We start from the raw sequence: 26,490 nt of genomic DNA, 5'->3' as shown, positions 1-26,490 counted from the left end.
CAGTCTCATTTCTACGTACAAACCTATCAGGAAAGCTATGGACTTCTCATCTCAAGAGAAAAAGTCTATGTAAGCTAGCACACACACCAACCAGGAAAGAAACCTATCCAAAGATAGATTTAACTTAAACATAAAAGAGAAGGAGACAGAATCTACATAAGCAGATTTCTCTTAGCTAGTGTTTGGTAAGGATATAGGAGACAAGATACACAGTGCGACATATATCCCTGCGTAGGTTCAGTTCACAGAAACTGTCTAGTCCAAAAACTGACCAATATCAGATTCTTCAAAGGAAGATGTAAGAAAATCTGTTTTTACTTACAGAATAACAGTCCTCAGATCCATCCTAATTCAAGCAATAGGAGATTCACCTGATTTTTAAAACACAAAGGCCTTAGACTATGTGAAGAAAAAACAGAGCTGCCACATGCAGGGCCCCAGACTGCTTCACCTAAATCATTAGAAGAATAGATGTTCTTCCAATTCTTCTGTAAAAAGATCTGGATGATAGCTGTTCATATCTGTGGCATATCATGAGGCCCTAATTCCACCAATACCATTTTTGGAATAGCATATTTTGAAGTTTAGGTATATGTGCTTGTGTACACGCATGTGCGCGCACACACACACACACACAGAGCTGAATGAAAGTTACAATTTATTAAATGATAGAGAGATTACAGATAATAAAATGACTAACTCAGTTTATCACAAATGTTGAACCACTTTGGTCATGGAAAAACAATAGAAAAAGCAACACTTCATGTCACTAGGGCTACACACATTTTTCAGTTTTACATATTAGTGTTTCATTTTGTTATGAGCCAGAAGAAGCCAGAAGACAAACAAGAAGTTATATTCCATGTTCCCAGAGAAATTAATTTATGATGAAGTGAAATCAAAATGCAAACATTTGTTTCTCCGAAACATCAAGAGCATTAAAAAAAAATTCAATTATAGATACAGTGAGAGATATACTGCTTTCTAAATTTGCACTTTTAATCCCTTGTGTAATGCCCTCAAAGTAACAGGATAAATTTCATAATTCAGGATTAATCATTGCATAAAATTTCACTCCCAGATTCATGAAGTCCTTGCCCCTGCAGTGTTTCTTTTCTGGCAGCATAATATGCACCTTTGGTGCTAAAAAGCAAAAAAAAAAAAGAGCTACTGAGATATATCAGCTACCCAAGCATCTGAGCTATCTATTTCTGCGATCTAACAGTATCGCAAATCATGTGACTCCAGAATTTATTATTTAATTGCAAGAGACAGGAAATCAAAACTCTGAGTCCCACCTCTGTCACTAGTTTGATGTGTGAGCTAGAATAAGTTTCTCCACTTATAAAATGGGAAGTAGTTTTGTGAAACTTAAATGAAGTTGCAAAGGTCTTTGATTTTTTTATTGATATTGACCAATTAGTTAATTAGAAAAAATACTGTGCTCTCCCATACTGCTATTATCAGTAGCTACCTCTTTTTTGGTTCTTAAAATGGGGGTGAAAGGTTAATCTGGAAAAATTATATTGAATTCAGCTCAGTTTGCCTGGATTCAGAAGGCAAAACTATGGATGAACATGCAAAAGGCAGATCATTTCCCTTTGCTTCTTCCCTTCTGCCCTATCATTTAGAAATGTTTTAAGACTTTACAAGTCAGCCACAAAGAATCAGAAGAGTTATTATCCACAGTAGGCTTTTACAACAGATCTAGGACAAAATATTGAGGCTGCTGTACTTTTTTATGTTGCCATTTGTTTTTCTGGTTCTGGAAAACATGTAACTCCTATTTAATGAAGTGGCCACTATTTCAAGTGCCGCAAAGGAGCATGATATAATACTCCATTAGCATTTTAATTTATTTTTCCTCTCCACTGAACAAGCAACATCTTACTACTATAATCAACATGCGTGAATAACTACAGTTTTGCGATGCCCAGCTTTACTGTAATATGCCACATCACGGATCTGTTTAGCTATATACCACCCAAAAACACAGTCTTGTAAGCATTTGTCTTTAAAGAGTCAGGTATTTTCCTAGTAGTATTCTCTTCTGACCATTCTTGTCAACTTATTTTGTGAACCACTGCATTAAAAAACTGAACTTCCAGTCAACTTAAGCTAATCCATCATCTGTCCACCTATTTCTAACATACCTGTACCCATTGCAGCAGAGCCTCCCACAGCACTATGAAGAGTTATAATCACTTCGATCCCTTCCCTGAAACCTTCCCTTAGACTTGACTTGAGGGCCTTTCTGTAACATCTTTGAAGGTAGGAAATGTTAAACCTAGTGTCCCAAAAAATGGACAAGGTTTTCTGGATCCTTGGGTATCCTCATTCAGCATAAGAATAAGGCAAATTAGGAATGTATCATTTAATGATTACACCCATGCAAATGATTGCTCACAGTGAAGGGCACTGAAAAAAATCATGTTCAGGGTGGCTGCAGTTTGGCAGTCAAATGTAATTCACAACTGATACCTGTACCTGTCTCTATAACTTTGAATTAGTAGGCACTCTTCCCTCCCAGGGCCATACTTTTAACAAGTAGGTTATTCCATACTCCTTTGGGAGTGTGAAATTGCAGATTTGATCTTTTCAAGAGCCAGCTGCCCTTTCCAGCTGTTTCATGCTAATCTACTGCCTAGGCTGTTAGGCGTATTATCTTCACCTGTAGCTCAAACCTATCAACTTTGAGCAGACACAATGAAGATGGTCCTCGCACCTTAACAGACTGCCAATTTATTCTAAGGTCACTAACAGACCTAATTTTAAAAGGCTGGAATATTACCTTCCAACAGATAGCTGCTAGTGCCATTTCCTCACTTTGCTTGAGGACAAATGATCTACAAATGACTATGGTGTTTGAATTCATAAAAAGATAAGCATCACAGATAAGTCCTTCTATTCCACGACAAAAGTTTTTACTATTATTATAAGCTATCTAATAATTTTATATTCTGTTGTTCACGACAATGATTTACTGTCCTTCTATTGGTGGTTGGGGGACTGCTGACTTAAAGCACTGTGTCTACACAGCATGATTCCATCAGATGTTTAACCAGTTTGCAGTCAAAATGGCATTTGGAATAAGTCAATGAAACTTACTTGCATACTGGCAAATGGTTTGGGAGAATTCTTGTATATTTTATTCACAACCTCATAGTCCCCAGGGACTCATGTTTGCTAACTTTTACAGTTCAGTTTGGGATCACTCAAAGATTTTGAGAGGCAAAGACATATCACATATGTATTATATATTGCCTAGCTCATGCAAAACATTTATATGTTATTAAAGAAGAAAAAAAAGAAGAGATTTGGGGAAAAGTCATTTTTGTGAAAGTGCAGACAAAAATGAAGCAAGCCCACAGTGGTTGTTTAGATTGAAATCCTTAAATATAGCTCACCACAAACTGAATTATCACTTGCAAACAAGAATGAAGATGATGATGGCAAAAGAGATTACTTAGGACTGTTTCTGAAAGATGCTGAACTACTGAAAAAGCTGAGCTCTCTCTACTGACTGATTTAAATTTTTCTCTTTAGGAGGCATCCTTTCAAGTGATCCATATAAACTACCCACAGCTTGTGCTCTTAAAGAAATAAAAGCAAGCCTCATCACTTAAATCTACCCACGACTGACCTGTATTTCGGCAGTCTTTCAGACGATTTATTTAATCTATTTCTATATTCTGCTTAAACCAGGGAACCAAACTGCAGTAGGAAAGCTCTGAGATGAAGAATCATATGCTGTTCCTACTCTTGTCTAGGTATCTGCTTATGGCCACCATTTTGTTTTAGGGTTTTCTTTTTCTGTTTAAGTATTTATTTGACAGAAAAAAATAGGCTTGAAGGGACCCCTGAAGGTCATTTAGTCCAATCCTTGTCTCAAAGCATACACAGTTCTGAAGTACGTCGAGTTGCTCATGGCCTTGCCCCGTTGAGTTCTGAATCCCCCCAAGGATGGAGGCTACACAGCCTCCCTGGGCAACCTGTGCCCATATCTGATCACCTGCATGGTAAAAAAAAAGTCCTTGTACTGAATTAAGAGTTTCCCTTTCTGCAGTTGGTGTCTATTGCCTTTTGTCCTTTAGCTGTGCACCTCTGACAATAGTCTGCTCATTAGGTAGCTGAAGACAGCTATAGCTCTCTCTTAGTCTTTTCTTCTTCTGGCTGAACAAACCCAGCTCTCTTGGGCTCTCCTTGTACATCATGGGCTCCAGCCCCTGACCATCTAGTGGCTCTCCACTGTTTCTCACTCCAGTTTCTCAATATCTTCCCTGTACTGGGGAGCCCAAAACTGGTCACAGTGCTCCAAACAAGCTCTCACAAACAATGAGTAAATGCAAATGGACTGCTTCCCTTGGCCTGTCAGCCAACTGTTCTTCCCAGTGCAGCCCAGGATGCCATTAGCCTTCATAGCCCCAAGGCTACACTGCTGATTTATGTTCAACCTGTAGTCCACTGGGGTCATTTTCCGAAAAGTTGCTTTCTTGGTCAGCTCCCAGCCTGCATTGACTTCATGGGATTATTCCATCTCAGGTACAGGACTTTGCATTTGCCTTTGTTGAACTTCATGACGAATTTTGAGGACATGGAATTGCACTGATGGTCATCCGAGATAGATGGACACCTTATCTGAACCATTACGGAGGCTCTTCTGTCCTTAAATGCTTATGAATTGCACCACATGATGCTAACAGGCAGGGCTGGAGTCACTCTTATCTTTTCAAGGTAAATTCATGCCTGCATATGCATATAAAATAATCAGTGCTTGCAGCACTGCTTGGAAACAAAGTTGAGTGTCATTTTCCATCATAAAACTGTTTTTTAGTTCCTTATAAACCTTACATATACACACACATAACATAATTCAATGTCATCTACAGTTACTTGAGGCCAAGCTACCATCTGCCTAAACCAATGTTTAGGGCCCTCTCCACCAGCTCAAACCACATCTATTATGCTCATTCATCTGCATGGTACCTCATACTCTTTAACGAATATCATCCTCATCATGCTTATTTGAAGAGAGAAACTATCCCAGGAGCTGATTTGTGGAAGTCTCATCTCTCTTCCAGGTTGGTCTCTGTTTCTCGTCAGTAGAGAAAGAGCAGGTAAGTCATAAGTCAGGAACAGAGAATTCCTAGACAAGTTTTGTTCTAGAAACTGTAATGCGTAACAAATTTCTAGAAATACTCCAGGGCTAAATGGGGCTGAGAAACAAATACATCTTCCAAGACTTGTGCTGAGTAGGGCTGCCACTAACTAAACACAAAGTTTACTATCAGTTTCCTATGATCTATGGTTTTGGGTATGTCAGAGAAAGTTGATTCACAATTAGCATAGGCATAGCTGAATAACTGTACCTAAGAAAGCAAGTAAATTAGCTCTAACAGAGCTTTCTGATAAAATAGTTATACCATTCCTGGCAAGCAGAATAGAGCTAAAAGAGCTAGCTCAGGTAGAAAAGCATGTACAGGGTAATAATACACATACAGCTTTTGTTAGACTTAAATCATGTGGTCTGAAATTTTCTCTGTTAAAGTCAAATTCCAGAAGATTCTTAGTATTATGATTATTAATGTAGCAAGTAAATAATATATTGCCTGATTACATTCACAATTTCTAACAGCTCTTTCACTGGGAAGTTTGGGGTCTTGCTAGTTTAAGGCAGGTGCTGGAAATTTAGCAAGAACATTTTCCTCTGTTTTTTTCATAACATCAGTGGACCAATGAAGCTCCTAACTCCCACAGATGATACAGTTAGGAAACAGCCTACTTTAGCTTCCCCACGGTCAGGAAGGAGCCTCATCTTGAAAAAATCACCTCCGCAAACATGGCATGTCTCCTAACAAAGAAGTAAGTCACTTTGTGACCATATTTGAAGTAACAGTCAAAATAAAGTTGAAATACGTGACATAAAAGGGGAAGATTTTAAAGCTTCATAATGATGTTTTTAGCCTTTCTTTAAATTCCCGTTTGACTACCGGCTACAAATATAAAACTAGACACCCCAGTTACAGCAAGATATCCTGCTATTTTTGCCTGGGCCAGCCACGAAGCCTGTTTTCAGATGCCACAAATTTCAAATCTCATCATTTCAGATTCCCAGCCCAGCTCCCAGGCTGCTCCCTAGCAGCAGGAGAGCATCTGAAACATCTGCTGGAAATTCCCTTTTCCTCATACGGGATTAAGTCGGGGAAGACACAAATCACAGCCAATATTTATTAAACCCTTTGATTAATTAAGCTGTAGTTATTATTAGTAGCAGATATTATAACGATGCTCTGCGCACCGTCTCTCCTCACACGCGCGGGTACCTCCCGCACACCCCCCACACGGGCACCCGCTGCTTGAAGGGCTCCACCAGCCACAGGAGCTTTCCGAGCCCCCCCGGGGCACGGGTCGCTCCCAGCGGGAAGACCCCGCCGCGACGCCGCAGCTGCCGCCGGCCGGCCGGCCGAAACCGCCCCCGCGCGGCAGCAACGCCACCGCGGAGCCGTTGGGCCACCACCCCGCCCCGCGCACCCCCAACGGCGGCATTGTGACGCCACGGCCGCGTGCCCCGCCCTCCGCCAAGAGGCGGAGCGCGCGCAGCCGCCTGACGGGGGAGGCGGCGGCGGCGCGGCTCGGTGAGGGCGGCCGGGCCGCGGCGAGGTCGGGCAGCGGTCTCCGGTCCCGGTCCCGGTCCTGCGGGGCGGCCGTCAGCGCGACGGGGGCGGGCAGGCTGCGGCGGGGGCCGCGGTGAGGCGGTTGGGCCGCCTGCGACTCGGCCGCTCCGTCGAGGCCGCGCGGCGGGGCCCGCTCCGCGGCGGCCTCCGCGGCCGCCCCGCTCCCTCCGGGCGGGGGCGGCCCCGGGGGGACGGCGGCCCCCCGCAGCCGGCGGCGGGCGCGGGTAACAGCCGGGGGGGCGGCGGGCGCTTGGGTCCGGGGAAGCGCGGGATCGGCCTGCAGGCGTGGGAAGCTGCTCCTTGGGTTTTGTTCTTCTTAAAAGATTCATGTCATAGGGGTTGGGCCCGAGTTGTTTCTGTCTGTATGTGGGAAACTGGCCATGGTTGGAAACGGACAGGTCCACTGCTAATGGCAGCGTGTTAAATAGCTATCTTGCATAACTCTTAAAATTTCCATGGCATTGGCTGAATTTCTGCCCATACAGTACTAGATTGTGGCAATGCGTTTGTACTTGAGTACTGTGAAGTGCTGGGCAGCACAGCTGGGTGATGAAGGGAAGGAATTACCTGCCTTATTGTTTTTTCCCTTTCCTTTTTAGAGAAGTGCAGCGTAGGTGAGGACTCAAAAGCCTGAAAGCTCTGCATTGAGAGGGTGTGATGGGACTACAGAGCACGGGGTTGGGAAGGAAGTGCATTTATTGGGACAAAATAGGCTTGAGACAGCAGTAGTACCAAGAGGGAAAAATTAGATATGCTGGCTAGGTGAAAGTAGGTTCTTGGCCTAAGAGGATGATATAAATGAACTGTTAAAAGATGGGGGTTGTATGGAAGACTTCAGTAATTGTAAGAGAGAAGGAATTACCATGTTAGATCAGATCACTGACTTACTCTTTCATCCAGTCTTTGTTATTATCTAGCCTTAAGTGCTTAAAAATTTGCTGTAAGCCACCACATAATGAACAATTTCAGGACTACTTTTAAATAAACTGATTTAAATAAAAGAAAAAAATGCCTACACTTATCAGCTGGAAACTGTCTAACTAGTTTAAATTCTTTATAATGCTTGGTTTAATTCAGTATGTTCTCATTATTCTCAAAAGATACTAATATTCTTTTAATTGCTCTTTCCCTAAAGAAATAAGGCTTAAACAATTCTGTCTGCATTGTAGTTCTCCTTCGTGCTCTTCATCTTTGAAATCAGTGACTGATAGAAAAACAGTTGATGTATAGGAAGAGGTGTTGAATTAAGGACATATGGACATATGGAAAGAGGCCTTGGATTAAGGGGTTTGTTTTGGTTTTTGTTTGCTTGTTTTCCTCCCTTTCTTCCCCCCATCCCCCCTCCAAACTTCAAAAACAGGGAGTTGGAGACCTCTGTCAATCAGGATATTTAATCTTTTTAATAAGCTTTAGGCTTCAAAGTTACCTTTAGGCAGTGAGGTCCACAATTTAACTGTTCTTAAAATGAAGTGTGTGTGTGTTTGTTTGTTTGTTTTTTTAAGGTGTGCTGCTTCAGAGGATCAATGGCCAAGTAGTTGAGATATTAGCCTACAATATCAAATTGAACGAAAGTTTCCCTGTTGCACTGTAGCTTCCCTTGGGCGAGTCACTTAGCACCACAGAGTACATCTGTACTGATAAATGAAAAAGGGCTAAGGAATGAGCTTGAGCACCGGATTGATCCGTGATTATCTACAGTGCCTGTTAGCTCTTTTCTTAGCTTGGTTTTGGACAAGCTTTCTCAAAGACAAGTTACTCTAAATCTTATTTAGTGCTAAGAAGTACAAGTCAGGGCAAATCTGTGCATCCAGCCATGGGACCAAACGTTGGTTTATGGCGCTCTCTCGCTCTTGTTTGGCAATGTGCACTTTGCCATTCATTCCAGCTTTAAAATGAAGGAAATAAGATGCTATATAACACATAAATGGTTTATGGATAAATATTAAAGCATGCAAGGCACTTAAATACTATATTAATTAAGATCATACATTGAAAATAATGACCAAGGAGCTTGACTGCATATGAACATATTACTCTTTAAATGTTCTTTTTCAGAGAATATTTCTTTGCTCTTGTGTTGAGAGAGCAATCCAGTTGCCTTGTTTACTTTGACATACCATCATTATTTTGTAGAACTTCCCTATCACCAATTATTAATTTATCTCAAGATTAAATACAATTTTCTCAGGGAAGGTGGCTTACTATCTTACTTAGCATATTCATTCCTCTTTTATGTCTATTCTTTTAATAAAAGAATTAATAAGAATGAATTAAATTCAGCTTTTCAGGCTTTTAGTCCTCTTTAGTTAAACTTAAAGCCTACTGTGAGTTCCTTCCTCCATCTCCAAGTGCATTGCCACCAAAATGCATAATTTGATGGAACTGTGCTATACAGATACCACATATTCAAGGTGTTTCAAACAAAAATCAGAGATGAGTGATAACACTCCCACTGTTTAGAACTGCTGAGCCTGTTTATGTATCTCTGCCATGCTTGGCCACACACTACTGCCGTGTATACACTGATCATGCTGACATCTCTGTTTTCTTCCAGATCTGTTTTAGTTTTAACAAAGCCTGTGCTTTAGCAAGAACAATGTTGTTGACAGCGCTACAGGCATACAATAAATAATAAATTAATTCACCCTTAAACTGAAATGTAGCTGTGACTTTTTTATTTTACTTGATGTTGCTTTTTGTTTTATGCTAATAATCTCAAGCAAAAGATATACTTAAAATCTGGATAGTTTCTTGGGCTTAGCCCAACAAATCAAACACATGGGGCAAAATAGGCCATGGGACTGAATCATGTTCACACAAGTGAATTGCTTACTTAGAGCCTTAAGACTCAGTAAGGGACTTGTTACAGAATTGGTTTCGCAGCCACTAAAAGTATCAAAGTACTGAATTTTGCTCAAAAAGAAGTAAACTGTGATGTTAGGTTAAACTATATTCTTTCTTTCCTAAACGTTTTCTGTGTTTTGGAAGCTTTCGATAATTTTTAAATTGATGTTCTTCACTGTAAAGTTGTTTTTAAGTTTTGTGCTTTTTTAATGAAAAAAGTGATTTTTCATTAATATATACAAGTGTTGGCACAAGATGATGTGGTTTAGCAGTCCCTATGTTTTTTTCTAACAAATGATTTGACCATGCATATCTTAAATTATTCTGTATACTTGATTAATATCTATATTGTTTCATTACCTGAGAGCTTAATAACCAATGGATGTTTTATGAGTGATGTCATATAATCTTTCATATAAGAATACAGCTCTATCCACAATCTTGCTGGCTTTCTTTCCAATTATTTTCAGTATAATTGTTTGCTGTTCTGCTGATCAAAAGCATACTTATAACTTTTAATCTTTGTCCTTGGTGGTTATTAAATACACATTTATTCTTATGACAGTGTTCTTCAGTTTAAATCAAAGTTGCTGAGCCTATAGCCAGTGGGTGACTGCGGTCAACCAGAAAAGCTTCTCCAGCCCGAGGTTCATTTTTCTGCTACATAATAGGGAATGGGCTGCAAGCCAAGTGAGCTGAGTGGCTTGCGACCTGCTCTGTGTGGGCTGCCTTCTCAAAGCTCCATGGCTGCTTCCTGTAATATTTCTAGCTATTTATCTGTCATTGAACTGAAAAGCACACATCAGTGGTTTTGCACAAAGGGTAATTCTGCCACATCGTAGAAGTATAGAAGCATACCAGATTGCATGATACTTCTGTCATGTGGCTAGAGATGCTTCAGTCACATGAGTGCTATCTGCATTTTGTTCATAAAGGATGTCGGAATAGAGCACAGTACGCAGACCTTGCATCTTGGTGCACCTGCTTTTGTGACCTGCACCTCTTAAGTTTGTGGGTTTTTTTGGAGTAGAGGAAGGATATTTTCCCATTTGTAATTTTTTCTCTCTTGCTTTATTGATAGCATAAAACAAGAAGAGAGATTAAATAAACTGAAATGCAGGTACTATTTTAGGATTTTAACAAAAGTTTGTATTCAATAGTTCCTTTCTTCTTTCCTGGCTTACTTTCTTCAGATGTTCTTTACTTTTCATCCAGTGTATTTATAGAGACTAATCCAATCTCTCCAGTTTACTAGCTTAATAAGCCAAACATATTTTTCTTCTCCCTGCAGACAAGCAATTAGTTCATCAGAAAATTTCAGTTACCCTTCTTTACATCTCTTCCTGTTTTGATGAACCTTTCTTGAATGTTGCTTAGCATTGTGTAAGGTCTCAGCAATGCTTTGTACAATGGCATTAATGGTTCTGTATGTGTAATGGAAGCATCTTTTTCTTCCCTGATTTCCTTTGGATTTCACTTACCTTTTCATGGCCACACTTTTTGTAACTTGTTATCACTGTGTGATTGACAAAGGCCTCTAAATTTTTCTCCTTTCTTCCTCCCAACTTACAGGAGTTTCTCTTGAAAATGTATGGTCTTTCCTATTTAAGCAGTATCCCATTTTTGTTGTTCTCCAAGTTGATTATTCTAGTATACTAGTCTTTTTTTTTTGAGTCTCAATGCTATCAGCAGAAAAATTCATTGGAACTCTTTTACATTTTGTGTGCTGTAAATATTGCCTTAGTCCAAGAATAATTTATATTGCTGCATTTGGATGAGACTGAACTTTAGTTAGTAAAACAGTGATTGTACACATTTTAAAGTTCAAATAAGCCTATCAGATTATTTTCTTCTCCTCAGTTGTTGAAATGTACATGAGGCTAGCTGGCTGAGTAATCCATTACAAAATAAAAGCAAAAGCTAGAACCTTTTGTCCTTATCAGTGCATCAGGTTTTTGCATCTGGGGAGCAAGGGAGGCAGAACGCCATTTTTGTTTCTGCCTTTATAAACACTGTAAAGAAAATCAGTAATTCCCTTAATGCAAGATATTACTGTTGTCATTTTGTACAGCACAACTTTAACTGTTCAAAGTATTTCTTCCCAGTTGTGTGTGTGTTGATATTAGTTGATATCAGTATATTAAGATTTGCCTAAATCCATTAAGTGCTTTCCCTTAAATCATATAGTGAAAATGTAGCGAGTTCATAAGCTCAGGCCTTTATTTAAATATACAGAATGTTAACTGAACTTTTCCAAAAAAATACCCAAGGTGTTGAAAAGATTATCAAAAGTAAATTTAGATTTTTTTTTCCTTCCTTCACAACTTGCTACTGTTGTTAAGACTTTTTAAGATGGAAAGTTGAATATCAGGCATCTCTGTATTCTTCTGATGCTTAACTTTTAAGAAATATATGTTTGTGATGTAATTAGATTTGATGATTACAGAGTTAAATTCCATGCCAACTTGGAATCTTATATTCTAAAACTAAAGGTTAATAGGCAATAACCATAACAAATCAGACTTTGTACCAAGCAACTAGATATCTTTCTGCTAATACACACAGTATGAACACCATTAGCAATCAGTTAGAAGACATTTTGTTATAAGATAAACTTTTAGTTTCATCTATGAACAATCTTACTGACTCTTATTCCAATTTGCAGTAATGGAACAAGTGCAGGATTCAGCTATGCAAGAAGATGCAAATATTAAAGCTATCAATGAAGAGTACAGGAAAGCCTTTATATTTATCAATAAAGGACTGAATACAGATGAACTGGATCAGAAGGAGGAGGCAAAAAATTACTATAAGCAAGGACTTGACCACTTGCGCCGAGGAATTAGCATTCCATCGCAGGGTCCTGCGTGTGTTGGATCCCAGTGGGAGTCCGCCAGGCAGATGCAACAGAAGATGAAGGAGACCCTCCAAAACGTTCACGCTCGACTCAGTGTTCTAGAACAAGACACCCCCACTGCTCAAACAAGTCCTGCTGCAACAGGTGCCTCTGCTGAGGTGCCCAAATTATACCCATCTATTCCTTCTAAAGAGAAGCCAGAAAGACCTCCTGCGCCTAATTCTCTGTTGGCACCACGCCAGCCACCTGTGGCAAGCAGAAATGTCACAACTGTGAGCGAGGGACAAACTCCAGATATGAGTCCATCACCTCCAAAACCTCTCTGTCTGCCAAATGAAGCACCTCCTGCCTACACACCTCAAGCTACCAATGGCCATTTTACTGTGTCTTATGGCACAGACTCTGGGGAGTTTTCAACTGTAGGTGAGGACTACTACAGCAAGTGTAATCAGCCACCTCCCCTTGAAAGTCTGGGAGTGGATGCAGATGAGTTGATCTTGATTCCCCAAGGAGTACAGATATTCTTTGTGACTCCTGATGGGCAAGTTAGTGCTCCTTCATATCCTGGATATTTACGCATCGTGAAGTTCTTGGATACAGATAGTGAGACGGCCCGGAATCATCCACCTGCATTTCTTCAGGTAACGAATAAAGCATGATAAAACAAACAAACAAAAATTTCTCCTTTAATTATATTTCAGAAATGTCATAAAATTTTAAATGGCTGTCATCTTAAGCTTTTGCTCTTCTGAACTGAAAGCTGTCTGAGAGAATGTGAAAGAATCTCTTCGTGTTGGAGAAACGGTTATCTGCTAATGTACATTTGCATGTCTTTTCTGAGAAATGTCCTCTAGGTGTTCCTCAGGTTCTTGAGTGCTTACTGTTTTGATGAATTCCATTTCCTAAGAGAGTTGGCCTAACACTTCTGTTCATATTATAAAACTAACTTCCTTTCCTTCAAATAAAGAAGACACATTGATTATAACATTTCAATATAAAATAGGTTTACACACTACTTGCTTCTTTGTCTGAACCAGTGGTCAGATATTGCAGTTAACTTGGAGAATTGATAATTCAGAATGTTAATCTGCTCTGAACTACAAGTGGAGAAGACGCATTATTTGGATTTTCTAGTCCATGCTTGCTTATTTGGGTGTATTCTGTAACACAGACCATTTCTGGTCATGTTCTGACTTTGGATCTCTTTGCTGCTGCTAAGATTGTTTGGCTCTTGGAGGTCTTATCTTTGAAGAGGAAACTTTAAGAAACAGAAAAACCCTTCGTGGTATTGGGTTCTACTCATTCCCCTCTACCTCTGCTGGCAGTAGCTATGCCAATGGCAGCTTCTCTTTATTCTGCCATATAAACCTGTTCTGAGATCTACAGGAAGTTACAGGCACTGCGCATCCTGATTTGTTTGGCTGAATGCTTCATCTGCGTCTATAACTAGGTCTCAATTAAGAGGCTACCAGGCTGACTTATAATCCTGTGAGAATTAGTATTTTCTCTATATTAGACTGTCAAAGCTAATCAAGGATGATATTCTCACAACCATGGATTTTTTTGTTGTTTTTTCAAGATGACATAAGGCTTTTATTTTACTTATTAAACTGTAGAGAAAACTAAGTTTTCAGTGCTAATGGGTACATTTCTTTTTCTTTCTTGTTAATAGGATCCTTTACTTTGTAGAAATAATCTTTCCTTTATGTCCTTATCTTTTCCAGGTTTGTGACTGGATGTATCCTCTAATGTGTAATCAGTCTCCTGTTCTGTGCTGCAGTACTGGAGTCTACATGTTCCCTGACACAATGTCACAGGTGCCAGGGTCCTATGTGGGAGTAGTGTTGTCTTTAGAACTTCCAGCAGCTGACAGAGAGCTTTTTGAGGATCTGTTAAAACAGATGTCTGATCTTCGAATCCAGGTAAATTCCAGGGCTGCCTCTTTTAAACTAATAATAAAAGGTAGAAATGATCAATATATTTTCCTGATTATATTTACTTGTATAAAATTGCAAAGTTCTGTGTCTTGTTTGGTGAGCTCAACAATGTGAAATAAATAACATAGACAAGATTAAGCACACCTAGGAATGAAACTGTACGTACCATAAGATAGGGAGGATAGAAATTTTAAAATAATAAACTGTAAGCACAGAAAAGAAATGGTCATTTTGTATATTTTCACTGTTTTCCCAGAACAGAACATAGGTGTGAATGAAAATTTTTGTTCAGGAGAAAGCACATTTTTTCTGTGAGTATGCGTGCACATGCATGCACTCTGTATATAGTTTTGATGAGACCATTCTTGGAATATTGTACCCAAGTACGTCTACAGTTTAAAAAGGTTAAGCTCCTCAAAGAAGAGCTGTGAAAATACTGAATACCTCAAAAATATGCCTTAAAATGGGTTCTCAGAATAGATTAATCTGGTGCCTTACTGTAGCAGAATTTTAAGCAGAGAGAAAACAGAAAAAACATAATCCAACAAAGGCACAAACCAGTCAGATACATTGACTGGAAATAAGGTGAAAAATGTTAATGATGGCTGTAACAGAGCATTGGAGCAACATTTCAGGAGGAATAACAATCAATAACCACTTAAAAACTAATAACAAAATTATATCTTTTCATGAAAGATACCATCTTGTTGAATGACTCAGACGAATAGTTGGAAGGATCCGGTTTGCAACATGTCACCTGGGTGGAGTTTGGTTGTGTTATAAATCCTGTTGAGTTCAGCAGGGGACTTCACTAGCACAAGAGGCCACTAATTTTTACTTTAAAAGTACTACACAGTTGTGTGATGTTTTGATTTGTTTCAGTGCAGGAGACACTGGGTAAAATTGTGATCTGTCCTGCGTAGAAGTTCAGATTATAGTAGTCCCGTATTGTCCTAAAATTCCATGTTTCTGTTAACATTCCCTGATATAATGTCACAGGTGCCAGGATCCCATGAGAAAGTAGGGTTATCTTCAGAGCTCCCAGCAACTGAGAGAGCACATTTTGAAGATAAGTTAAAACAGATGTCTGGCCACAAAGTCCAGGTAAATTCTGGGACAGTGGTTCTAAATTTTTTTGTGTGTGTGAAAAATATAAATTGTCACTGAAATACAACTTAAAACTGCTGAGATTCCAGACTTGGTTGACAGCAGCAGTGTATGCTCCTGCCGATTTCCACACAATGCCACGTGTCCCAATCCTTTTTTTTTCTTTTTTTTTTTCTTTTCTTTTTTTTTTCCCCCCTTAACTTAGAGCTTGTTCAATTACTGCAGGCTTCTAAATTCTGAAAATGAGTAGCAGATTTCTGGAATCTTAAAAACTTTGTCATACAGCAAAGTCAAAATTTTCCTTTGGACAAAACATTTCAAAGCCTAGTCTGCTGGCTGTTTAACTCTACCTGTTTTATATAGTATTCCTGAGAATCTAATTAACAACTATATGTAATATATGTGTAGTATGGAGTTGTCTTTCACATTAGAGAACCCATTTCAGCTCCTTAGCAGAGGCTCACTGAACCTTTTTCTACATGGTGACCCAAACTTTGGTATAACTAAACTGTATCTGGAACATACCTTGTGGGTTTTTTTTCCTCCTCTTTTGCTTTTTTTGCCTTTTTTTTTTAAATTATAGCTCTGTATGTTAAGATTATTTCTGCACCCCTTCTGCAAAATGATCAAATGCTAAAAACAGAAACATATCTTGATAACAAGATTTCACACCGCTGTCAAGCAATAATTGATGGTATACTACAAGTCAGTGATACTAAAAAAAGAATGATAATATGATGCAAGTGTATACAAAATAATAGTGATACATTGTTAGCTTTCTGGGTAGCAATTTACTAAGATTTAAGCTAGTCTTTCCTGTTAATGTGTTTTTTTTTTCTTTTTTACTCTTTGTGCAGGATCCTATTTTTATTTTCAGAAAATACGTTAGGGGAATCTAAGGATTCCATGTAATATCAAATACTATTGTTTTGTGTTTTCTGTTGTGTTTATAGCTCTCATCTAGGAATGCTTTCATACAGGCTCTTCTAGAAGAAAAAAAAGGTCTTTTTTCTTTTAGCCCTTGCTAATCAGTGCTGTTTTAAATTATTGAAACATTTACTTTTTGATATTTACATTGCAGAATTCTAACTAAAAACTAAATTTATTACAATTTTTCTGCCTTCTCTAGTTAAAGTTCAATTATTCTTTGTCTACAAACTATGTAAAGTCATGGTACCATTATTAGAAACACTAACCACACTGTGATCGTGGTTGCTAATAACTAGTGACTGTCTACTCCAGAAACTCTAGAGTTTGAGAGGAATTCACACAGAATCTATCCACCCAAGAGGAACAGTATTATGCACAGTTCTGAAATGTTCCTTGGCTGTACCAATCTGCAAAAGCGTCAGCAGCACATGGAATGAATAATCTCCTTTATTTAGAAATTTGGGAGGGAAGGATGAGGAGCAAACAACCAGAACAGCTTCATTCTTTTAGTGCAGCTGGATTCTTTGAGCAAAGATGAAGAACAGGGACTGCAGTTCCCATACTGAAAAACAGTAGAGTTGACTTCCCTCTGGGAAGATAAGATACTTGTTCATCTATCATTTTTATCTTTTCTGCTAGTTAAATTGTACTGTCAGCTACCCCTGCTTTGTTGCTTGACCAGACAGCCTTGTTGGCAAGCAGATCTTTTCATTGTAACTGAAGAAAGTTTACAGAAAATGCTTATTTGTTTGATAAGCTTTTCTTAATATACAGCCTTTCTGTGGAAAAGTGATTGAATCACAAACTTCCATTGACTCTGTACACTTGTTGGAGGAACACACAGCACTGGCTTTTTTTTTTTCCCCATAATAGATTTGTATGACCATCTAAAATAAAAATCTTGGTGCCTTGTGAAGTAGATTCTCAGATGTTTACTTTCACTTGTTAGCCTTCAGAAGCCTCTAGTGATGTGATTAACTTGCCTCAGACTGTACATATCCAACCACAAGCTGAAGGAGGGGAAAAAGAGAAAGAGTTGCCAGAATGGAGCGAGAAAGTTGCCCATGGAATCTTGTCAGGTACTGTCATAGTAAGGGGATTACATTAAATAACTCACCTTTGTGAGTAATACTTAAATGCATGTATGCTGGTAAAGGCTGAGTGGTCAGAAATGGTTATTCACCACTTCTGATTGTAGTCCTCTAAAAGATACTTTGGTGTGTTCTGTTAAAACAATGTGAATTTGAATCCCCTGCCAGCGACAGATTTGTTTATAGCAAATGGTCTAGATTCCTAATTCAAGCATGTAAATTAGGTTATTGCCCTGTATGACTCAAACCACTGTGATGGAACAATTTTATTCTTGTATAAGCAGTTATGCTAAAGTGTGCATTTACTGTGGTTTATGCAGATAAGCACTGGAATGCATAAATGACCACATCACAAAGAAATATGAAGCTGCTGGAAGGGCTAATGCAAAGACAGAAGATTGTTTTTTACATTTTCAGAATGCTAATAGCTTCAAGATGTGCAGCTTTATTACTGTTGACCCTGTTGGGAGTTGAATATCCATTAAAAAAATGAATATCTGTATTAAACTGAGATTTGGATGAAGGCTGGCTACAGTGGACTTAAATAAAATGAGATGGAAAAATATACATGGTGTAGGAGCAGAAATCATTGCAGGAATTTATGCTGGCCCACTCAGGGAAGTGTGTAATTGCAGACTATAATCAGAAATGTTGCTGAAGTCAGTGCTGGAGAAGCGGAGGAAGGAAAGCTTTCAGAATTCTAGTGTGTAAAATTCTACACATATTAAGAAAAATAATTTGTTTTGAAGGTGCCTCTTGGGTAAGCTGGGGCCTAATGAAAGGAGCAGAATATACTGGCAAGGCTATCCACAAAGGAGCTTCTAAACTGCGAGAACACATTCAACCGGAAGAAAAACCTCTGGAAGTCAACCCAACTGTAGCAAAGGGGCTTCATGTAGCAAAACAGGCTACTGGAGGAGCTGTGAAAGTCAGCCAATTTTTAGGTAAAATATTCCGTCTCATAATTTAATATATTTTTGCCTTAATGAATAGATAGTCTGTAAAATGAGAGCTGGTTTCTTTAGTCAATGAACTAAAGAAGGGACTGACCTGATGAAATTCAAAGATTAGTTGTTTGTGCCTAGTTATCCCCTGTGTGAGAGAACATGCTTTAGGAATAATTTTACTGTATGCCCTTGAGGGCATGTTTTTCTTTCTTAAAGGAATAGTTTCTACAGCAGAGTATTTTTACAGTCTTTAGTTTGGCATCTTTTTTTAGGTTTTAGATAATTAATTCAAAATGGCTTCTCTTTTTCTTAAGTTAATCGTGTATTTTAAAAGCTGTAGAGTCACAAGTTACTAACATACACAGTGGACCAGTATAGAGGGTGTTTATGTGTGCACATGCACATATAGTTTAAACATGCCTGAAACAAGTCTGTTAGTCTGAATATGGACTTCCAAATAGTGTTCAAAGGTGCTGAGTAATCAGAGCAGTTCTCAGTAAATTCGTTCTGTTATTTATTTGTATTAATGTTAGGATTTAGTGTCTAGTGACTCATCAGTGTTTAAAATCCAGTTGTGCTGGATACTGTAAAACTGCTTTGAAGAGTTGGAATGATGGTAAGAAGGACAATTGTAAGAAAGACTTCTCCAGAAGTCAATATGAGGAAAAAACCCAGCTTGTTCCCTAGCTGTAATTTGGAGATAACAAAGTAATGGAAATAGTCACTTGAAATCACAGAATGGTTGAAAGGGAACTCCAGAGATCTAGTCCAACCCCCCCCCTCAAGCAGAGTCACCTGGATCACGTTGCCCAGGATTGTGTCCAGGTGGCTTTTGAATATCTCCAGAGAAGGAGACTCCACAACTGCTCGGAGCAACCTGTTCCAGTACCCAGTCACCCTCACAGTAAAGAAGTTTTTCCTCATGGTCAGAGGGAACTTCCTGTGTTTCAGTTTGTGCCTGTTGCCTCTTGTCCTATCGCTGGGCACCACTGAAAAGAGTCTGGCCCCATCCTCTTGACACCCCCCGTTTAGATATTTGTATACATTGATAAGATCCCCTCTCAGCCTTCTCTTCTCCAGGCTGAACAGGCCCAGCTCTCTCAGCCTTTCCTCATAAGAGAGATGCTCCAGTCCCTTCATCATCTCAGTAGCCCTTCACTGGACTTGTTCCAGTAGCCCCATGTCTCTCTCGTACTGGGGAGCCCAGAACTGGACGCAGTACTCTAGATGTGGCCTCACCAAGACTGAATAGAGGGGGAGGATCACCTCCCCCGACCTGCTGGCAACACTCTTCCTAATGCAACCCTGATGATACCATTGGCCTTCTTGGCCACAAGGGCACATTGCTGCCTCATGGTCAACTGGTTGTCCACCAGGACCCCCAGGTCCTCCTCTGCAGAGCTGCTTTCCATCAGATCATCCCCCAGGCTCTACTGGTGCAAGGGGTTATTCCTCCCCAGGTGCAGGACCCTGCACTTCACTCTGTTGAATTTCATGAGGTTCCTCTCTGCCCTTTTCTCCAGCTTGTGGAGGTCTTTCTGAATGGCAGCACAGCCTTCTGGGGTATCGGCCACTCCTCCCAGTTTTGTATTGTTGGCAAACTTGCTGAGGGTGCACTCTGTCCCTTCATCCAGGTCATTGATGAAGAAGTTGAACAAGACTGAACCCAGTATTGACCCCAGAGGGACACCGCTAGCTACAGGCCTCCAACTAGACTCTGTGCCACTGATCACAACTCTCTGAGCTCTGCCATTCAGCCAGGTCTCAATCCACCTCACTGTCCGCTCATCTAGCCCGCACTTCCTGAGCTTCCCTATGAGGATGTTATGGGAGACAGTGTCAAAAGCCTTGCTGAAGTCTAGGTAGACAACATCCACTGCTCTCCCCTCATCTACCCAGCCAGTCATTCCATCATAGAAGGCTATCAGATTGGTTAAGCATGATTTCCCCTTGGTGAAGCCATGCTGACTACTCCTGATCACCTTCTTGTCCTCCACATGCTTGGAGATGGCCTCCAGCATGAGCTGCTCCATCACCTTTCCAGGGATGGAGATGAGTCTGACTGCCCTGTAGTTCCCTGGGTCCTCCTTCTTGCCCTTTTTGAAGACTGGGGTGACATTGGCTTTCTTCCAGTCTTCAGGCACCTCTCCTGTTCTCCATGACCTTTCAAAGATGATGGAGAGTGGCTTAGCAATAACATCCACCAGCTCCCTCAGCACTCGTGGGTGCATCCCATCAGGGCCCATGCAATTGTGGATGTCAGGTTTGCCTAAATGATCTCTAACCTGATTCTCCTCGACCAAGGGAAAGTCTTCCTTTCTCCAGATTTTCTCCTTGGTCTCCAGAGTCTGGGATTCCTGAGGGCTAGCCTGAGCAGTAAAGACTGAAGCAAAGAAGGTATTCAGTATCTCTGCTTTCTCATGTGTCCTTCGTCACCAGGGTCCTGACCCCATTCAGCAAAGGGCCCACATTTTCCCTAGTCTTCCTTTTGTTGCTGATGTATTTAAAGAAGCCTTTCTTATTGTCCGTGACATCCCTTGCCCGATTAAATTCCAAATGGGCCTTAAATAAGAGTATGCGACAAGTATCTATTTCTTCTGAAGTGCTTTTAGCCACAATACTAACCTTATTTGTTTGTTAGGAATTGGAGCTGTTCAGAATCCGAAAATAAGGCTGCTTCTATACTCTTTGGATACTTAAGTGTGGATTAGAGTCTGTCTTCAGAATCAGCATATTAAAATAGAAGTAACACCTTAGACTTCAGTGAAGCTTACTTCCTAATTAACAGTAAGGATGTTTAAAGAAAAATCTTCAGTGTTCTTATTAAATAATCTGCATGCCATTATTTTACGATAGTTGAGGGAGTGTGTTCTATAGCAAGCTGTGTTGGAAAAGAGCTGGCTCCACATGTGAAGAAGCATGGCAGCAAATTAGTTCCAGAATCTCTTAAGAAAGACAAAGATGGTAAATCCACTTTTGATGGTGCTCTGGTGGTAGCAGCAAGTGGAGTTCAAGGTAATAAAAATTTCTTATACTTTTTTTAATTGCATAAGTTATTTTTCAGTGCTATGAACTCAAATAAGCTGTTCATTTTTACAGGGTTTTCAACAGTATGGCAAGGTTTAGAAAGTGCAGCCAAGTGCATTGCTAAAAGTGTTTCAACTGAAACTGTAAAAACTGTCAAATACAAGTAAGTTATGTTTTTATTAGTTTCATCTTCTACAACATGTTGTCCTGGTATATGAATACTGGCAAACAAAGCTCGTGGAAGTGCAAGGAAGTTAACTAAAATATCTGCTTTGCTCTAGTTATGCAGTGCATGACATGCTGTTAAGTGTACCATAGTGCTCTTTATGTAAAATATGAAATGAATCAATGCTTTTGAAGTTTTTCTAGCTCTGTTCTAGAAGTATTACAGCTTCAGGCAGTGTTGACAAATACTGTTCAGATTTATATCTTTTTGCTACAATATAATAATATCATTATGAAAAAAGTTACTGTTTGAAACCTCTCAGCTCTGATCCTTAATTTATGTGAACTTAACTAAGTTTTAAGAAAAATGAAGAAGTGACTTCAACTATCAGCAGATCAGACCAAAGTGAGGAGGTACAAAAAGAAATTTCTGTAAGGAAATCTAAAGCATAAATAGCAATAATAGGATGAAATGAGAAGAGACACTAGTCACAGCTTCAAAAATGCAGATATTCCTGGACAAAGATGGGGGGGGAAGAGGACAGTAACATTTAGGAGCATGTTACTAAGACAATGGAAGGAACAAAGTCGATGATTGTGTATAGTGAGAGATACTAGGGAGAATTAAGGGAAGATTATGAAACAACTGCAAAATGTGTGAAATACACCCCTCAAAGTGCAGTAGGAATAATGAAATGTGAGAAGTAAACATGTAGGATGGTAAGCGTAGCAGAAGAGACTTAAAAAAGGGATGCTGAAAGAACATACAGACCATTAGCAGCAGGAAACAAGATGACAAGGTAAACAACATAATATGGACATTAGTGGTTTGACATCCAGGGTTCTGTTCTAGTGCATTTCAGATAGGAAACTACAGACATGGGGCAAGATAGCAAGCTGCTAGTCAATGCTGCTTTATTGCTAACATGTTTGGGTTTTGATAGGACTGCCAGAAGGCATTGTACTGGTACTCTTTTCACATAAATTCATATTAATGTTTTTGTTTTAGATGTAAAAATAGGAAATATGGAGATCAGCAATCAACAGCCCCTAAGAGTGAAAAACAATAAGTAAATAAATGCTGCAGTTAACTACAATAGAATTTACAATATTTGATAATTGAGGATTTCTTCCATCTTTTGATTCTATTCTATATAAATATATTAAAATTCTACATAATATCTTTTTTTTGCCTCAGTGACAAAAGACCTCTGCCCTCCAAGTACTTTAATGAACCACTTAATGTAAACCGTGCTAAAGGAGCATCATCACAGTGTCTTTATGTAAACAAACTCAGCTAAAACTTAGCTGTATTACCTTTCCTGATAGAGTTATAAAGACATGTTTATTGTAAGCATAAGTCAGTGAGAACTGGGGGGAAAACGTAGCTGCAGAAGTACTAGTTCTGCAAAAGTATCTTGCTTCTAACTTACTGGGTTTTTACAAAGGTATAAATAACTACAGTATCTGCATCTGCTCAACTTTTTTCTTAAAAAAAAAAAAAGTTACAAATGATGCAATTGAGATAAGCAAGGCAAAAAATCAACTATCAAATATTTAAGAAATTACTAGTTTATCTATATTGGATGAGCCATGATCTGTCTTTAAATGAAATTGCCTATTGTACTGATGTTACAGAAAACTGGCTTATTATTCCTGAGGTGAAAATGACTAATCAGGTTGGCAAATATTTACTGCTGTTTTGCTGTGAGACTAATTCTGTGATCTGCAAATCAGATGTTGATGATTGAAGGCTGTTACTCTATCAGAGAATTAAAAACAAAAACAAAACAAAATAAAAAAGCACTATCTTTTTTTCCATTCAGTTTCATTGTTGGTTCCAGCTGTTACCTGTAATGGTTACTCTACTGATACTGAGAAAGATTTTTTTGATAAAATTTGATAGATTTGGGATTCTTTGATATCCTGTTCTTCTCTTTAGCCTTACTTTGAGGGCCTCCAAGAATTTCTGATCAAAAGAGCAGGGCAAAGGTAACTCACCTAACTGCTGATATTCTAATGCTGTCAGAAGTATTTCCTTTTGGACTGATTTGTCTGATTACAGTACTCTCTGGGGAAATGTTTAGCTGCCTGGAACAGCTATTGCTCTCACTATACTTCTTGCTCTCCTTCAGTATGCTCTCTCTGCTACTACAGAGACATTACCTTTCTTCATAAATGAGTAATTAATTTAATGAGGATATGAGACTGCTAATTTCCCCTCACAATCCAGTGGAGAGATGAGAGGTTATATGTATCAGTAATTTTCATCGTATCCTCAAGGTTTCTGCTTTGAGGCTTTTGCTGTTTAGTTTTTTTTTTTCTCTCTCTCTTATCTCCTCTCCTTTGCTATTGTATTGACTCCAGGCTACTTCAGATAGGTCTGCATTGCACAATAGAATTTGTTGCAGGGGCCATGCAACAAATCAGTTTAGCTACCTCTAGCATTTGAACATAGCTGTTTCATTCAGCAGTTCTCTGCACCCATGAGACCTGGGTTAATTTGCTTGGTCACAGTGGTACACTAACTTGTGAGACTGCTTTTGGGACTTTGAACTGCAGTGTCCGTTGCTCTTACGCCAGACATAATATCACACTATGCCAGGTAGACAAAGGCAAGGGTGATACAGAAAAGGTACTAACCAAGCACTATTCTGGCAATGGTGGTACCAGCTGTGAAGGCAATGCCTAAGGTGACTCTGGTCCCTTTTTGTCTAACAGTGAAGAAGGCAATTATGACAGTATTCACCCTCTTTCCTCCTCAGTGCTGCTACCCATGGTACAGACTGAGCAATTTGAGCAGCTGCAAGGGTCTGGCCCTGGAGAAACTAAATAGAAGAATACAGGATATGAGAGGGGACCAACCTTGCACATATACAATTGCAAAAAGTATTTTTTATAGACAAGCCTTCTAATCCTTTCTTCATGACTATGGGAAAGGACTGGCAGGGAGTTTTGAGGAAAAGGACAGAAGCATATTGGTATCCTTAAAGAGGAGAAGATTATTTCAAAACATGCTGTCTGATAGAGTAGCAGCCCTTACTCAAATGACTCAGTAATTTTTAATTTTACTCCTTAAACATTTAAGCTGTGCACTTAAGAAAATAAATACCCAATGCTAGTTCATAACTATGCTTAAATTGTTGCTTTTGAAAGAATTCTCATGAAGAGAAAATGCTAAATACATATATCTACAAATCTCTTGTCTGTCTTAAGGTATGGAGATGATGCTGGCCATGCTACAGACAATGCTATGAATTCTGCAATCAATGTTGGCATGACAGCGTTTAACATTGACAACATTGGTATCAAAGCTGTTGTGAAGAGAACTGCAAAAGAAACTGGCCATGCTGTGTTGGATGAATATAAAGTATTGGATAAAGAGAAAAAGGATAAAAAATGAGAACAATGAAATATTTCTCAAAGCCTTACATTAGAGATGAAACTTCCTATTTAGAAGTAACTATATTGCTAACTGTGATTTAACACAAATCATACTATACTTTTCAAGCAACTGTTACTTAATTTGACCTGAAAATATAAAGGTTGGAGAGGCGTTCTTACAAGGGAAAAATGAAAGTCTCCTTAATTCATCATTCTGTATTGATGCAGGGATTTTGACAGCTTGAAGGATATGAGTTTGCAGTTAATAAACTTGCCTCTGTAAGCACTTTTTTCAAAATATAATCTGAAACAGTAGAATAATATAGAAACATTGTGAATATTTTTGTAATACTTTATATTTGTAAAGAAGGTAGTGATACTGAACAAATAGGGTTACTAATTCTGTTCTTAACTATGTTTAGTTAGTTTAACAAAAACTAAGCTTTACTAAAACTAAACATTATTTAATATGCACCACTTATTTTTGTGTTTTATTCTTTTGTTTTCTAGAGAATTTCTTTTCATAGCCACTAAAAAGCCAATCTTATCCAAAGTTCATATTAGAAGAAATGAAAGACAAACCTCAGGTAACTAGATAGCCATTCCCTTTAAAACTATTTTTTCCATCCAGCATGAACAAACCAAAGATACGAAGCATTTCCTCTAATAAGAGGGTACTTGCATCTCTAGAAAAATGTATTCTGTAGTTGGCACTATAAGTAATGTTCAAAGATTATATGAAATTGAGATTTTTATATGGAGAGGATAAGTGCATTTCTGCATAAACAAAAATATTTTTCTGTAAAAATTCTGGAGAGGCCACTAGAAATGTCTATGCATTCTGTACTTTTCAGCCAGTCCACAAAGGGTCCCAGTATATATTACTTCTAATGAAAATCATAGTATATATGCCTTCTAATAGAAGACATGAAGTATTTGCTTCAAGAAGTAGTTCTAACAGTCAGCACCTTTATTCCAATGAATTCATAGTTGCACAAGGTATGTCTTTAAAGGGTATGAAGACAAGCACCTTTAATTAGATGTGTATGGAATATAAGACACTACTGTGTAGCTTCTTCATCCTATTGCACTGTGAAATAACTCCACGTAGAACAACTGATAAGAGTCCTCCTTCCTTCTGAGATGCTTTTTCACTGCTGCTTATTTAAAGTTCATTAGTGGGTTTTAAAGCTGCTATACATTCTAGTCTTGACTGGTCCAGCAGCAGATGGGACACTGTCAATTTACAACTCGCCTTCATATCAAATAATGGGAGAAGATAACTGTGAATGATTGTTAGAACGTGATATTTGTATATCAGATTGAAAAAAAAGCAGTAACAAATAGCTACTGGAAGAGTAACAGGTAGCACATTTTGTGGTAGTTACTGTAGCTGTGTACTTTAGTGTGAGAAAAGTAAAACAAAGGGGCTAACCACTTGAAGTGTAACTTGGACTGATTTACGAAATAAAAATAAAATTAAATAAAATTAAAATTAAAACTGGTTAAACTGTGCTTGGCTTTCTT

The 26,490-nt window shown here is 38.9% G+C and overlaps 1 protein-coding gene across 5 annotated transcripts; it reads left to right on the top strand.

Moving 5' to 3' along the window:
- The first annotated feature begins 6,601 nt into the window (after positions 1-6,601).
- On the top strand, positions 6,602-26,462 carry SPART (spartin). Of its 5 annotated transcripts, none has more exons than XM_067291239.1 (9): positions 6,602-6,635; positions 7,844-7,961; positions 12,184-13,016; positions 14,100-14,297; positions 17,299-17,428; positions 18,190-18,384; positions 21,244-21,402; positions 21,487-21,577; positions 24,796-26,462. In XM_067291239.1, exons 2-9 carry the CDS (start codon positions 7,937-7,939, stop codon positions 24,980-24,982), a joined length of 1,818 nt encoding a protein of 605 aa, XP_067147340.1. In that variant the 5' UTR covers positions 6,602-6,635; positions 7,844-7,936; the 3' UTR covers positions 24,983-26,462. The 5 variants fall into 5 exon arrangements, 4 of the variants coding, with proteins under 4 accessions (XP_067147340.1, XP_067147351.1, XP_067147360.1 ...); XR_001295381.2 differs by lacking the exon at positions 6,602-6,635 and having other exon boundaries at positions 6,935-7,961; positions 24,796-25,038; positions 25,474-26,462; XM_067291250.1 differs by lacking the exon at positions 7,844-7,961 and having other exon boundaries at positions 6,608-6,635.
- The last annotated feature ends 28 nt before the right edge of the window (positions 26,463-26,490 follow it).

This window comes from Apteryx mantelli, chromosome 1 (assembly GCF_036417845.1).
Source record: "Apteryx mantelli isolate bAptMan1 chromosome 1, bAptMan1.hap1, whole genome shotgun sequence".
In the NCBI taxonomy this organism is placed as follows: Eukaryota; Metazoa; Chordata; class Aves; order Apterygiformes; family Apterygidae; genus Apteryx; species Apteryx mantelli.
The sequence above is the reverse complement of the archived record's forward strand: the minus strand, read 5'-3'. Positions and strand labels throughout refer to the sequence as shown.

What these genes read in the sequence shown, in the direction of transcription:
- SPART (XM_067291239.1), top strand. Translation starts at nt 7,937, where the DNA reads ATGGAAAGAGGCCTTGGATTAAGGG. An exon ending in ATCCACCTGCATTTCTTCAG is followed by an intron (nt 13,017 to 14,099) that starts GTAACGAATAAA and finishes TATCTTTTCCAG; the next exon opens with GTTTGTGACTGGATGTATCC. An exon ending in GAAAGTCAGCCAATTTTTAG is followed by an intron (nt 18,385 to 21,243) that starts GTAAAATATTCC and finishes ATTTTACGATAG; the next exon opens with TTGAGGGAGTGTGTTCTATA.